General features: G+C 44.3%; 1 protein-coding gene across 1 annotated transcript in view; it reads right to left on the bottom strand.

The window, feature by feature from the left end:
* Positions 1-7,716, bottom strand: part of LOC103877644 — a gene marked incomplete at its 3' end in the record, with an annotated part of 61,209 nt that extends 53,493 nt beyond the window's left edge. The window contains exon 1 of the mRNA XM_031653352.1: positions 7,611-7,716. Within this exon, the coding sequence (XP_031509212.1) occupies positions 7,611-7,716 (106 nt within the window). The remainder of the gene's footprint in view (positions 1-7,610) is intronic.
* Positions 7,717-15,290: the final 7,574 nt, after the last annotated feature.

Raw genomic sequence — 15,290 nt, 5'->3', positions numbered from 1 at the left:
CCTGCTACAATTTTATTCGATAAACTGAAAGATGGGAGCTAGGAAAAAGGGTATGAACAGGATGTGTGCTATCAATTTGTCAAATAAATAATCGTGCTTGGAAACAACAGATTTTATTAATTAGACAGGATGGTGTATTATTACCATTAAAGTGTTATATTGCATTAATTTTTGTATTTTACTCGGCTACTAATTACTGTAAAAGATTTCGGGAATGAAGCAAAATAAAATCATGCCGCATTATACATAATGTAAAGATAGCGTGAATTAATTTGTCGGCGCTCCCCGCCTGCCTCCGGGAGACGAAGAGGCATGGAAGGGCCTCCGCTGCTCGGCTTGCCGGCCGCTCCAGAGCTCCGCACCAGCGCTGCTCCCGCCTTGTCGCAGGAGGCAGCTGTGAAGACCTGAGGTTCAAGACCTGGCTCAGCGGCGAACTTGCTTGGTACCCTTTGGCAAATCACTTCTCTGAGGCCTCGGTTTCCTCTTCTGTAAATGTAAACATCCCTTCTTTTTTTTTACCTTACGGGGTGGTTGTAAAGATCTAACGAATTCCCGAGAGTAAAAGTGCTTTCAAATGTCAGAGATGGGAAGACGGGTTGAGATCTACTACAGTAAGAAGAGGCAGACAGAGGTGGGGGGCATCCAGTGTTCAGACCCTGCAGGGCCAGCTCTGGTCAGACTTAATGCTCAGAGACTGCCAGAGTCGGGGGCCCGGATAGTTAGGGCTTGGGGAGGGAATTAGGGCTCTCCAAGGCCATCCAGCGGTCGTCTCAGCCACCCCCTCACTGGGCAGTGCCTGGGAGTGGGGGCCCATGGCTACACCCTGGCTGAGCCGAGTTCCTCACTGTAAATGCAGACTAGAATACACCTCCGTTGTCCCCAGGTGCTCACACCAGGGAATCCCTCACTGGGTATTGGCACAGTGGAAAAAAGCACGATTCTCGTCAGACAGGACCGGGTTTTAATCCCTGCACAGCCACGCAAGAGCCATGTGGCCACAGCCAAGTCCCTTAACCTCTCTGAAGGGCAGTTTCTTCTTCAGTTTAAAAAAAAACAAAAAACAAAAACTTGTTTGCTCAGGAATAAAATTCCCACGCTGGGCACAAGTTCTGGCTAAGGAGGCGGCGGCTGGGCCCTCACGAGGGTGCCAGGGTCCCCAGGGCTCCCCATGACAGCACAGCCTCATGGGGACTAGGAGCCCCAGCAGAGCCCTCCCCGTCCAGCTCCATCCAGGCGCTGCCTCCCGGGTCCTCGCTGACCTCCGCTCGGGCAGAAGCCACCAAGTCCCAGGGCGGCCCCCAAGCCCCACCCCGGGGGCGCGGTTCTCCCTCGCTCGGCGGCCGAAGCCCAGCCACGTTTTTCTCCAGGCTGGGTCTCCGCAGCCAGGGCCGGACGAGGGCCATTTCTCACGACCCACTGCCACCTACTGTCCGCAGCGGAGAACTGCAGACCGAGCGCGGCAGGCCTCTGGGAAGCTGCCACCGGGAGGGGCCAGAGCCCCAGGCGGCGCTCAGGCCCCTTGGCCTGGAGCCCCAGTTCCCAATGTGTTACGGATACGTGTTGCAGCCCTGTGGGAACAACTCAGCTGGCCACCTGAAGCCCTGATGCTCTGGCTTGCACTATTACTGGGGTAACTGGACCCCTGGGGACACAGGAGCACTAGGGCAAGGGCCTCCCTCCCCATTCGGCTACAGTCCGCTTTAGAGGCCTGAAAATCCTGCCCCTGGGTTTGGAGGGCTGTCTCTGGCTGCTTGAACTGGACCTGATGTAGGGCTTCCAGAGACAATTGTCCCTGTTTCCAGTTTCCAGATTAGAACTTCGCCTGTCCTGCAAGTCTGACCTGAGTCTGAGCTGGGCCTGCCTTCAGCTTTCTCCCTATTCTCTGGATGCCTTATGTGACCTTCTCTTGGGGCATGGATCAGGCAGCCCTGCATAAAAGCATGGTCCCAAATCTTGACTTCTCCACTCACAAGCTGGCTGATCTGAGGTAAGTGACTCAGCCTTCTTGTGCCTAGTTTTCCTCATCTTTAAACCAGCAATATCAATAGTAACTTCCATATAGGGTTGTCATGAGGATAAAATGAGTGGATATATATACACACACATACACACACACAAAGGAATTAGAACAAGGCCTGGCGCACAGTAAATGCCTTATACGTACATAGTAGTGCATTATCCAAACATTAGGGATTATCTGTGTCAGTGTTATCTGTGTGCCTGTCGCAAGACTTCCATTTGATTGTGAGCTCCGTAAGTGCAGAAATCATCTCTGATTCAGCCATGAATCCTCAGCTACTTGCACACAGAAGGTTGCAGTACCAGTTATCCATGCATTCATTCATGCATTTAATAAATATTTATTCTACTAAGTGCCAAGCACTCTGTCCCGGGTTTACAAATATTAAGAAAGACAAAGACCCTTCCCTCATGGAGCTTATGTTGTTTGGAGAAGACAGAAAGAGAGCAAACAAGTAAGTTGATAAAATGGGTACATCTTGTAAAAAGTGCTAGAAAGAGAACAGCCAGACTCTTTGGAAGAGGATGATGGAGGAGGAGCGTGGAAGAGAGCTTTTGGATGGTCAGGGAAGGCATTGCTTCTAAAGGCCTCTGAAGAAGTGATAATTAAGCTGAAATTTAAATGAAAAGGAAGAAGCTGGTGGATGCCTGGGGTATAGGCCAAAGATGGACTGCAAAGGAGGAAACTTCCTAAGGTGATGGAAATGTAACAGTGGTTACCTAAGTATATTTATATAGTTGTCAAAACTCATCAAACTGAACCCTGAAAAGGAGTGAATTTTATTCATAAAAATTATGCTTCAGGATGGGCACAGTGGCTCATGCCTATAATCCCAGCACTTTGGGCCAACGTGGGTGGATCACCTGATGTCAGGCGTTCAAGACCAGCCTGGTTAACATGGTGAAACTTAGTCTCTACTGAAAATACAAAAAGTAGCCAGGCCTGGTGGTGTGTGCCTGTAATCCCAGCTACTTGGGAGACTGAGGCAGGAGAATCGCTTGACCCCGACAGGCAGAGGTTACAGTGAGCTGAGATCACACCATTACACTCCAGCCTGGGCAATAAGAGTGAAACTCCATCTCAATAATAATAATAATAATAATAATGCCTCAATAAAGCTGATTTAAAAATAAAAGATGGTAGCCAAGTAAAAAATCAAGGAAGAGCATTCCAGACATTGCAAAGAAGAGCTGATGCTTAGCCTCTGAAGCAGGGAAAATCTTTTTGCATCCTGGGAAGGCCTGTATGGATGAAGCATGGTAAAGAAGAGGGAAGGTAGCAAGAGATGAGGCAAAACCATGACATGCTGGACTTGGTGAGGTTAGGATTTTATTCTGTGTGAATAGAAAAAACCCTTGATTTGCTATCAAAAGTCCTAAACCCTGGTCTGGACTTTCTAGCTGTATTGTCTTGGATGAATCATTGAACTATTGTGAACATTTTTTAAATGTGTAAAATAGGACTACAAATGATATGCAGGGATCCCATCAAAGGGGGCTGCAGCCAGGGCTGACTATGAAGGCAGGCTGACTGACACCTGACACCTGGGGATATACCCACACACTTTTATTGGGCACTCAAAAGATTGCTTATTGAATTAAAATAGTACATGCCTGTACGGAGTAGAGGCCTATGACCTTTCAAATAGCAGTTGGTGAGTGGTGGGGTGGAAGAATGGGAATTATTCCCATAATTAGGGCATTGACTAATTAGGGCATTGAGTCCTTCAGTGTGTCCTCACTTACCCAATACTGTTTTTCTCTCTTATAGGCAATTCTTCTTTTCCTTGGTCTCATAGCATGTGTCACAGTTTATTATTATGCATTTAAATTCTGTACATCTTTGTTCAGTGTCTGACTTTCTGTGGACTGCAAGTTCCATGAGGACCAGGACTGTGTCTGTTCTCTAAACCAATGTACCCCAGTATCTAACACTATCATTGGTACATAGGAGGCACTCAGTAAATACTACTTGAAAGAATGAATGAATGAATGAATGAATGAATGAATATAACCATTTATCCAAAGACAATTAACTATCCACAGGGCCCTTTCTGGTTCTTCCCAAATAATCCACCTTCTGCCCATTACCCTCTGGAAGCTCATCGCTTAAGCCTTCCTTTTTGGGTTTTCTCCATCATCCTCATTCTAAATTCAGCACTGACCAACCCCACAGAGTTTCTTTCTATTTTAATAAACATCTACACAAAATTAAGGAGATAAAGACTGGTGGTTGTGTTTGATTTCACACTGGTTTTGGCCTTGGATATTGTAAACTACCTTCACTTTAATTTGGTTTTCTGAAGTAGATAGGGTTGAATCGACTATAATTCCCATTTTCCACATGAGGAGCCACACAGTTGACGAGATGGATTGACTCATCCCATGGCATAGCTAGGGAGTGGCAGGGACACAGATAAACCCCGGGTCCCATGGCTCTAAATTCCATGATCCTTTTCCCTCCAGGTTCCTCTGCTTGATGGTTCTATGTGCAATACATTTCTCCCTTCACACCTTAGGCACTGATGGTGCATGACAAACCGTGGTGATGGTTCTCCACTGAGAAAAGATGATAAAGTCTCTTAGAAGCAATACTCTTCTTACCGTAAGTATCTAATCCACTTCCAGTGGCCATCAGAGCAAATGGAGGACATTATAACACGATTACGTGCATAGATCCCAAGTAAGGCCTCTAGAGCCAGATCTGCCAGGTTTGCATATTGGCCTTGCCACCTTCCAGCCCTCCAACCTTGGGTGATTTATTTCAGGTCTCTGTGCTACAGGCTCTTCATCCTAAATTGGAGATAAGAATAGTGACTACCATATAGGGTTTCTGGGTGAATTAAATGAGTTAATACATGTAAAATGCTTGGAAAAGTGCTTATCCAATAGAAAGTGGCCAATTGATGTTGTCCTTCCTTCCTTCCCTCCCTCTCTTCATCCCTCCCTCCCTTCCTCTCCTTCCTTCCTTTCTTCCTTCCTTCTACCTTCCTTCCCTCCTCCCTCCCTCCTACCTTCCTTCCCTCCTTCCTTCCTTCTCTCCCTCCTTCCTTCCTTCCCTCCTTCCTTCCTTCCCTCCTTCCTTCTTTTCTTCCTTCTCTTTCTGTATTTCTCTCTCCACTTCTTTCTCTGTTACTTTTTTTGTTCTTCTCTTTTCTTTTTTCTCTCTTGCTCTATATTATTCTTCCTAAATTCCTGTCTCTTCTCTGAATGTAACTTCACAATAGTGCATTGATAAATATTTGCTGAACCAATACATAAATGAGTAAAGAAAAAGGAAAGGGAAGGAGGGAGCTGATGCCTGGCACAAGATGTGAAGAAGTGAGGATAGAACAAAACAAGATAATCTTGTGTTTTTATATGTTTGTTTTTATCTTAATGTATGAGCTATAACAGGTAAGACATTCTCATCCTGTTTTACCATGGGAAAGTCAACCAACCTCTCTGCACCTCCCTTTCTGCATCTGTATGGGAGCAGCATTGAACTAAATAGTCCTTACATTTTCTGTCTCTGAGTCTACAATTCCATCTATATGAAATGTGATGTTGACTTTTCCTAGCATTTGAAATGAGATGGGGAGGGGATGAAATAAGCCAAATGTACATTTCCAAATGAAACCTGTTTCACCTGTGGCACCCATACAAGACTTCACAGGTGAGTACTTGCTTTGATCTCACCCTGGTGTTGACTTCTATCTCCTACTCTGCCTCTTAATAGCAATGGGACTTTGAGCAAGACACTCAACATCTCCAAGCTTCCCTTTCCTCATCTTATTATGAGACTAAATGAGATAATGCATTGTAAGATGCTTAGCACAGTGATCAACATGTAGTAAATGTTCATTAAATTACCACTGATGTACGTTGTTAAAGTGTATATATGACCTCAAGCCTTGACAAAACCCATTCTACGGCCCAATGATGAGTTTCCTATTAGCTGGTATTTTGGGCATTTTATGATTAAGCATTCATTGAAAATCCACTATCTGTTAGAAATTGAACCTCATGATAGCATAGGGAAGTCAAGGTTCAAAGGATTACATGCATTTTTTCAGGTCCCAATATATTTCTCGTACTTTGCTATATTATGCCCTTTAGTCCTTCTAACAACCCTGTAGGTAGGTTTTGTTGGGGTTGCAGGAATGAATTGAACTCAGGAAGTTGCAGAAGTAGAGCCTGCAGGGAGCAGGTGTGATGGGAATTCACAGGACTCAACCTGGACCACACCCAGCTCCTTCCCCTCTGTAAGCCACAGTCAGCAAATATCCTGATTGCTCAGTGCCAAGGATGGGAGTGCTGTTGAGACTCTCATCAACCCTGCAGAGTGGGAAAAAATATGAGTACCTCCCTCATGAATTCTCAGTCCTTGCTTCTGGCTTCCTGTCCCTTCCCTTCTTTGACTTCTTCCACGCAAGGCTTGGGCATAAATAATGTACCTGAGCATGAATAAACACTGTGACTGGCTTCTCTCTCCCAGGGGATGTTTTGCTTTTGCAGCTGGATCTCTCATATCTTCTGGACCCAAACTCCAAGCCTCCACATTCTTACTTAATTAGAATCCAAAGGCCTTAACCCAGCACGTGGGCTCTTCCCCAGCCTCCCTCCCTCTCTCCCTCCCACCTGAGTCAACTTGCCTGTGGTTGTCTTCTCTTATTCCAGCCCGAAGACCCTGGTCTATTCGACCCCTCCTCATACTCCCCATCTCCAGGATTCTACTGATGCTGCTTGCTGCTTCTGCTGGAATACTTCACATACCCAAATACTGCCTCTACTTTAGGTCTCAGTTCAGAGATCACCTCCTCCAAGAAGGCCTCTGTGATTTTACAGCTGGAAATAGTTTTTCTCTCAGAGAAATCATTACAGCAGTGGTTCACAACTTTGAATATGAATTTTTGCACATGAATCAGCCCAGATATTTTGTTAAAATGCAGATTCACAGACAGTAGGTCGGGGATGGGGTCTGAGATTCTGCATTTCCAACTTGCCCACCCGTGATGTTTGCTGATGCTTCTGGTCTGTGAATTACCCATTGAGTAGCAAGTCATTGACCAATCTGGCTGTGTATCAGAATCACTTGATAAGCTTATTGAAACTGTGGATCCTGGGGCCAGAGGTTGATCCAGGTTTTGTGGGGCCTGAATTTATTCCATCTAGAGAGTCCTTTTAAAAGTATATATATAAAGTTATGAATAAGAAATTGCCACCTATTGTTCCAGCTTCTTGGGAAGCTGAGGTGGGAGGATCACTTGAACCTGGGAGGTAGAGGTTGCAGTGAGCTGAGATCGCGCCACCGCCCTCCAGGCTGGGCAAGAGAGCAAGAGCCTGTCTAAAAAAAAAGGAATTGCTGGATCTTCTCCCAGGTCCCTGGAAGGAGCTGTGCAAGTGAAGGGTCTTGACGTATAAACTTCACTAGCTGCAAGGTAAATCCATTTTTGCCTGGGGCCCACACAACAGCAGAATCTTGGAAGGCAGGAACTATATGTGTGTTTTGTTTTTAGAATTTCTCCAGGTTATTCATAGTGACCAATCCTAGACCTACCCCCACGCCCCTTCTAGGAATAGAGCACTTGAACTCCTGTCCATCCACTTACCTCCCTCTATTCCTTCCATCTCCAAAGCTGCTGTGCCAGGCACTGGGATAGACCCCACAGAAACAAGGATCAAGGACAGGCAGGCTCCTCCCCTCAGCAAGCTCATGGTCTACTGGAAAACTGGTCACAGCTTCACAAAATGAACTCCTATCAGCTGTTCGTCCAAGTGCTGCAGGGATCAGAGGAGAGAACAAAACTCAGTCCTGATAAAAAGACAAGACTGGGAGGTCTCCCAGAGGGGCTGACATCGAGCGAGCTCTTACCAAATTACTGGGGCTTCTCCAAGCAGAGGGAACACTCTGTGCAAAGGCAGGGAGGCCTGAGAGAATATGTTCTCTTCAAGAACTAGCCAATCAAATCCATGTGTGGCAGAAGAGCAGGGCATATTTTGGGGGTTGGGGGCAGGGGGTAGGGCTGTGAGGAACGGGTATGGAGAGGTGGCTAGGCTCTCAGGAGTTGGGGCTCTTTGGGAGTGGATGGTGGGCAGTGGATGGTTTTCGGGCAGGGGACTAGCATGATCAGGTCTTTTTTTTACACGTGCATGCATTACTTTCAACTTCCAACAATAACTAGTTCTTTCCATGACATCACATTATTAGATCCAGAGACCTTTATTTCTTTTTTAAAGACATCTTTAGTTCTTTAATGACTATTTCTTTTAAAGTAATTGTTGAATGTCAGATAGCCTGCAAAGTATTTTGATCTTATTTATTCCTCCTACAAACTCTGGGAGGCATAACGGATGATGTCTATTTAACAGATATATGAACTGAGGACAGGAAAGTTTAAGGGACTTGGCCAAGGTAACAGAAATAGAAAATCTGAAAAGCCTTAAGACCCATAGACAAGCATGGTGCCAGGCACACCGCAAGGACCAAAAATGTTCGGTGAATTAAGAGATGAATGCTGAGGTTAAAGAGTTTCACTTGTTAAGGCAATTTAGGGAAGCACATGCCAGTAAGTTTGAGGGATGTGAGGCCTCCTCTCTGTTTCCCTGGAAATCCCAGGTTCTTGCTCCTGGGGGAGAAAAATTCTTCCTAATATCCATGCATGTGCCCTTCTACCATTCCCTTCCAGAAGCCGTGCCTTCCTCATGCACTCTGCCTCAGTCAGAGAAAAGATACAGCAGAAGCACAGACTGTGGAACATAGTGAAGAAAGTTGTTTTGGTGATTTTATGTGATTGCATGGCAGGTGGATTTTAATAGGGCTTTTCGAAATCATTGCATTCAATACAATTCAATTCCATTATTCCAATTAGGACAAATGAACTTGACTTTAAAAATATTTAGTGAGTGCCTAATATTGCTACTGGCAAGTGATAGTGAGTGAGAATCCCCAGGATGCTGGAGGCCTCTGGAAACAGGAGTTGAACTTGACATAGATCCTTGATTTTAGTTTTCCCTCTGGAATACATTCTAATCTATAGCAAAATGTGGCTCCTCGTTCATGGCTGGGACCTTCAGCCATTTCCTCCAGTGAGTTCAGCCTCATTTCCCTGCTCTCCTTGCCAAAAATGATGATGGTCATGACGTTTCATAAGGAATGTGACAGTATTTTCTGGACTTGACAATAGTACAGGGTAAAAGAAAAGTTAGATCATTATGATTCTTCTCCTACAGAAGTTCAGAGAAGTTCAAAAACCTGCACAGTTAGGAAGTTGTGGCACTGGGGCCAGAACCCGATTTTCTAATGCCTGGTGGGGACAATTTCAATATGACATTATTGCTAGGTCACCAATCTGGCAGTTAATTAACATCTTTGTGATGATATGTTCACATGTTATTCTCTCATCTGCTCACACTTGTCAGTGTTTTCTTTCCAAATAAGCTGTAAACAAGTTATAGGAAGGAAGCTATGATTTCACTCCTATTCTCTTATATGCCAAACACTGTGAGGTATCGTTATGGGGGGTACTAGGGTTACAATTACGAACAAAATAAATATACTTCCTGTCCTCTGACAGTGTATCATCTAACTGAATAACATATTTTATGACTTTTTGAATTTTTACTATGTCTTAAGTATTGCGTTCTCCACTTTACAGATGAGTACATTGAGATCCAGAAAGTAACCAGGAACTTGTCTAGAAGGGGAGAGCTGGGATTCCCACAGATTCCTGGATTTCTGCTTCCCAGAAGCTGGCCCAGGGCTGAGCCAACACAGTATGCTATGGCAGTTTAAACACATGGCTTTTGAAGTCAGACAGATTCAAATCTCAGCCCAGCTAATTACTTGTGTGATCTTAGACAGGCTGTTTCCCTTTAAACCTCAGTTTCTACATCTGTAAAGTAGGGGTCATGACAACTGGCTCCCAGTTATTTTGTTACATGGGTCAGTTGAAAATATGAAGAATGTGAGACTCTTAAATGAATACCTGGTGCAGCGCAAGGGCTCAATAAACAGTAGCTATTCTCACTATTACTATTAATCATTGGCAGACACAGCACCACTCTGCCTGCAGTTATGTGCACGGTGCTTTAGTAGTTTCTTTTCCCCTGAGTTGTTGAGAGTAAAATACTCTGTCCTCCCCGCTTCAGCTCCCCACATTCCAGAAACAGAGACCACTTACACAAGCAGCAACAGGGTCCATTTCTGTGACCAGTGGAGCCAATGGCCCACTCGTTGGAAACACCAGCAAGCAAAGTGTCAGGACTCAGAAGCCGCCAACAGGCTTCAGGACCCTGCCAAGCCCTCGTGCCCACTCGAGCAGCCAGGGGGAGGGGGTGACTATGGCATAAACACACGTTTGCTTTCATTTGGCTTAGCTGACTGTGTGTTTTGTTAAACAAATTTAGGTTTGGAAAAGATTATTTTTGGTACACTGCTGCATAATTAGATGAATTTTCATGAGTTTATTCTTGAAATAAACTTTGAAATTGTCCGTGTTTTACTGTTTTTTAATCATCTGCAGATACTGTTTTTTGAGACTTAGCATGAAAAAAAAACCTTGTTACATATCAGTTTAATTTAGATTCAAATAAAATAATTTTTTGAATTTGCAGCAACAACAAGTCTGCGAAAGTGGTTGTAACTGGTGCTGAGTTGTTTGAGGATCAAGATAATTACAGTATAAAGGATAAGAGAGAATATAATATCCTGGCATCCAGTGCCTATTCAGCTAATCCCCAGCCCTTGACAGATGTTCAAACACAGTATTTTTAAAAGCTGACTTTTAAAAAAACAGGGCAATTCACTTATTAGATATAAACAACATGATAAGAAATTCAAAGTCTGACATCCATTATGAACCGTCCATGTTGAGAAGCGTGAGAGACAAGGCAGAAAGTCAAATGCGCTGTGCTCATTGCTGTAATGGGTGTCCAAGCAGGGCTGGGATTGCAGAAAGACCAGGCCCCCACTTTGCCAGGGGCACAGGTTTCATCTGTACCAGCCCCCGAGAAGCAGAGCCCCAAAGGCAGCTTCGATGGTGCTGTAAGCCTACGCAGCAGCCTTTCTGGCGGCTGCTTGAAGCAGAGGCTGCCAGCAGCCAGCACCAGGATAGTTTGGCCAGCTTTAAACAATAGCCACGTAGTGATAGGTGGTCCATAAAGATGGTCAGGCAGATGGAGGGTTAATGAGTGGGGAGTCTGTTGGCTCAAAGATCACTCTTGTCGCTGGCCTCTGACACTCCTGCACTCTCATTCATCAAACATACTACTGAGCCTGAGTATCTGTTGAGAATCAAGGCTGACTGCTAGCCTCTGGGTTCAGAGATGAATAAGACCTCATTCATGCCCTGCCTCCAAAATCCCACAGTGCAGCAAAGGAGATAAATTATATCCATTGACAACAACTACAATTATTATTATTATCATTATTAAACTTTGTTTATATGCTAAGCTTAATTCTAAGTGCTCTTCCTAATTCCCACAATAATCTTATGGAATAGGTGTTATTATTATGCCCATCTTACAGATGAGAAAGCTATGGCACCGAATGAATAAGTATGTGATGAAGTTATTTCTGACTGTGGCTGGTAGCAGTGGTGGAGGAGGAACCACAGAAGGCTTTATGGAAAGGGTAGAGTTTGGATTGAGTCTGTATGGACAGTGGGGTTTGAAACGTGGAGATCCAGAAAAAGGACATTCAAGGCAGAGAGAACAATGGAGAGAGAAGAGCAAAAATATTATCTGGTGAAGTAAGATACCAAGCTGCACTGAGGATGGCATGAGATTGTCTTTTTTGCCTTCCTATTGGAAAGAAATTCTTTATAAAAAGCCCTTGGCACCCTGGGAAGCACAGGCTCAACTGTGGATGCTGATGCTTCTTCCCTTTCTGTCAAATATTTTTTCTGGGGTCCTTAAAACTGCCTCTGTAATAATAGCAGTGGTTCCAAGGTGGCCAAGTGCAGAGGTTCAGGGGAAACTCCAGCAGATACTTCTCTCCTGGCCTAGGCCTGGACATATAAGTCCAGGCCCAGGAAGAGCCAGGCTTCAGCATCAGAGGGTGCCAGTACTGTGGATTATTCCAAGTGCAAGCACATTCAAAAGGCAGACCACCTGTTCCACTTGTCTCTTGGTTTTCATTGCATGCTTCAATGATACATATCATTTCACTACCGCTAATCTGTTTTTAGTATTGTGTTAAGAATTACCTTATCTGCATAGTACTTTAATTAACTAATTTATTTATCTTTAGAGACAGAGTCTTGATCTTTCACCCAGGCTGGAGTGCAATGTTGTGATCATGGCTCACTGCAGCCTGGAACTCCTGGACTTAAGTGATCCTTCACCTCAGCCTCCCAAGTAGTAGAGATTATAGGCACATACCACCATGCTCAGCTAAGTTTCTTTCCTTCCTTCCTTCCTTTTTCTTTTTCTTTTTTTTTTTGAAACAGTGTCTCGCTATGTTGCCCAGGCTGGTCTCCAACTCTTGACCTCAAACAATCTTCCTGCTCCCAAAGTGCTGGGACTACAGACGTAAGCCACCACGCCTGGCTCAACTTTAAAACAATTGCTGAAAAGGATCTTCTTTCAGAAAATATTCCCTTTTCTCCCACCCCACCCATCCCCGACGTGCACACAGAGCACATCTTTCCATGAGGACATGCATGCAAGGCAAGGGAGAGGGGTCTGAAGATCATGCGAAGAGCCTGCTCTCCGTCCCCTGCTGCAGGGTGGCCAGGGCTGACACACTTAGAATTCAAATGGGCCCACCCTAGACTGGCTAGCTGTCATGGCCTCAGAGCCAAGGAGAAAGTGGTCAGCTGCTGGGTGTGACCTGTACTCCAGGAGTTTGCCAGACAAGTATTACTTGAGTATTTTCTAGAGACCAGATGTCAGCCACTCATGAGAGACAGTCTGTGTTGGGCTGTTTTAGCTCTTGCCCAAGAGGGCCATCAGGAGTGGGTGTGGGAGCATAAAGCAGGAAGAAAGGATTAACTTCTCTATCTCATGCTTACCCTGGGCTCCACCTCAAGGAAGCATGGGTCCCCACTCTGGTTTCAGCCACACACTCTCTTGGCAGCCTTCAGAAATGTACAAGGCTTCCAAAGAGCAGCCTCTTTCAAGGAACTTCTCAGCCCTGGCTTAGTTCTAGGGGAGGAGGTGAGCCTGGGCAGGGTGTGCCAGGGCTGTTCTCCTGCTCCTTCAGCTCCCCTGAGGTGGCCTCTACTCAGGATGTCCTCATGCTCCTGGGGATTCCTGAAACAACCACAGGATTCAAGGATGTGGGGCTGTGGTCATTGCCCTCTCACTCTTTACATGTTTATGACCAGACATCTCAGATTCTCTGAACTCAGGCTCAATTTCAAAAGCTTCATGCCTTTTCTCCCAATATAATAATATTAACTAGCCTTCATGGAGTGTTTTCCAGGTACCTGATGCTGCTCTAAGAATTTTACATATATTATCTAATTTAATTCTCACCCAATCTTAAGGTCTGTAAGATGAGATGCACCCATGTCCTGGGGCTAGTACATGCCTATCCTTCCCCACATTTAACAGAGATTTAATTAAGGATGAAGATCAAATGACAGACAGACTGAACAAATGAATGAATGATGGGAGGAAAGAAAGAAGGTCGCCAAGAACATGAAAAGAACCACTGAGCTGAAAGTGAAAGAAACACTCAGCCACTTACTAGTTGGGAGTGACTTTGAGCAAAATCTGTAAGCCTTAGTTTTCCCTTTGTAAAAAGGAGTTACTGGCACTAGAGTAAAGGAAGGTATAAGTTGTGAAAGTACTTTAATTTGTTTCTAGTAAGTGCTCACTTGTTGTTAAATGCATATATATATATATATATATATATATATATTTTTTTTTTTTACCTAATACAGGGACAGATTCCACTTTTCTGTATGGCCTGTCTTGGGGAGGGCATCGGAATTCTTGGAAGCAATATAAACATTCTGATGTCTCCTTACACAAATAGAATTAGAACCACAGCTTTTGATTATTTTTTAAAATGTCTGTCCAGTCTGTGCTTGATCACCTTCAGTAACAGGGAGGTCACTACTTCTTGAGACATTTTAATCCATGGTTATGTCACACAGTCTTCATGGTTGACCAGTTGCTCTTTGCATTGTGCTGTCCTGACTGCCTCACTGGACAAGAAACAGAGCTTTCTTGTCCTGGGCTTCAGCTCTTCTCAAATTGGAATGGAAAAGTACAGATTCATAGAATGTCAGAGTTTAAAGAGACTTAGAAACCCCCTATTCTGGGTCTTTAATTCACAGGAAACCAGGAAATCTCTATGCGAGAGACAGCATTTCAATTGGTTGGTAAGTGGAAAATTCTTTATTCAGCCTTTGTCCAGAGTGTTGTACTGAATAATTTTCCTTGGAATATATTAAGAGGAAAGGCACTTTGGCTTCATATGTATGTACAAGATGCCTATTTCAGAAATGAATTATTTCTCCTAAAACATGTTCTATGGTGATTGTGGTAGATTGTTGCAGTAATGGATTTGAATTGTTCACATCATCCTATACACCCTTGGGAAGTGCCCTTTATACTATTCTGGTGGCTATGTGACTTGCTTCGGCCATTGTGATGCAAGAGGAAACTTGAGACGTGTTTGTGCATTGAGACATCCTTTCTTACTTCTCCCATAACCCCATGACTGCCTTCTCTAGCTTGATGAATGTTGCTCCGTGGCCCCACCAATAGCCAGCTAATCCCCAGAAACAGAGCCACCTCACTGACTGGCAGTTAACTGCAGATACTTGAGTGAACCCATTTGAGACTAGCAGAAGAACTGCCCAGCTGAGCGCAGACCAAATTAGCAACCCTCAGAGTCATCAGCTAAATAAATGGTTATTGGTTTAAGCTAAATAAATGGTTGTTGGTTTAAGCCACTAAAGTTTGGGATGGTTTTTTATGCAGTCCTCCTCCAAATAAAAGCATATGGATCATTTCTCTAACTAGCCTGTCAGCTCAGAACAACCTTGTAACTGACAAAACCACTGGTCACAAAGTTTAAAGCTAAACAACGAAGAGTTCTTTTACTTGAGCTTTTACTTGAGTTTTTACTCTTCAGTTAGTAAAAATTTAACAACCATGTTAAATGCATCATTTAACAACAAGGATATATTCCGAGAAATGCATCAGTAGGTGATTTTATCATGGTAGGAATGTCATAGAATGTACTTAGACAAACCTAAATGGTATAGGCTACTACACACCTAGGCTATACGGTATGGCCTATGCTCCTGGGCTACAAACCTGTAGAGCCTGTT

The sequence above is a fragment of the Papio anubis genome, chromosome 12 (assembly GCF_008728515.1).
Source record: "Papio anubis isolate 15944 chromosome 12, Panubis1.0, whole genome shotgun sequence".
NCBI lineage: Eukaryota > Metazoa > Chordata > Mammalia > Primates > Cercopithecidae > Papio > Papio anubis.
The sequence above is the reverse complement of the archived record's forward strand: the minus strand, read 5'-3'. Positions and strand labels throughout refer to the sequence as shown.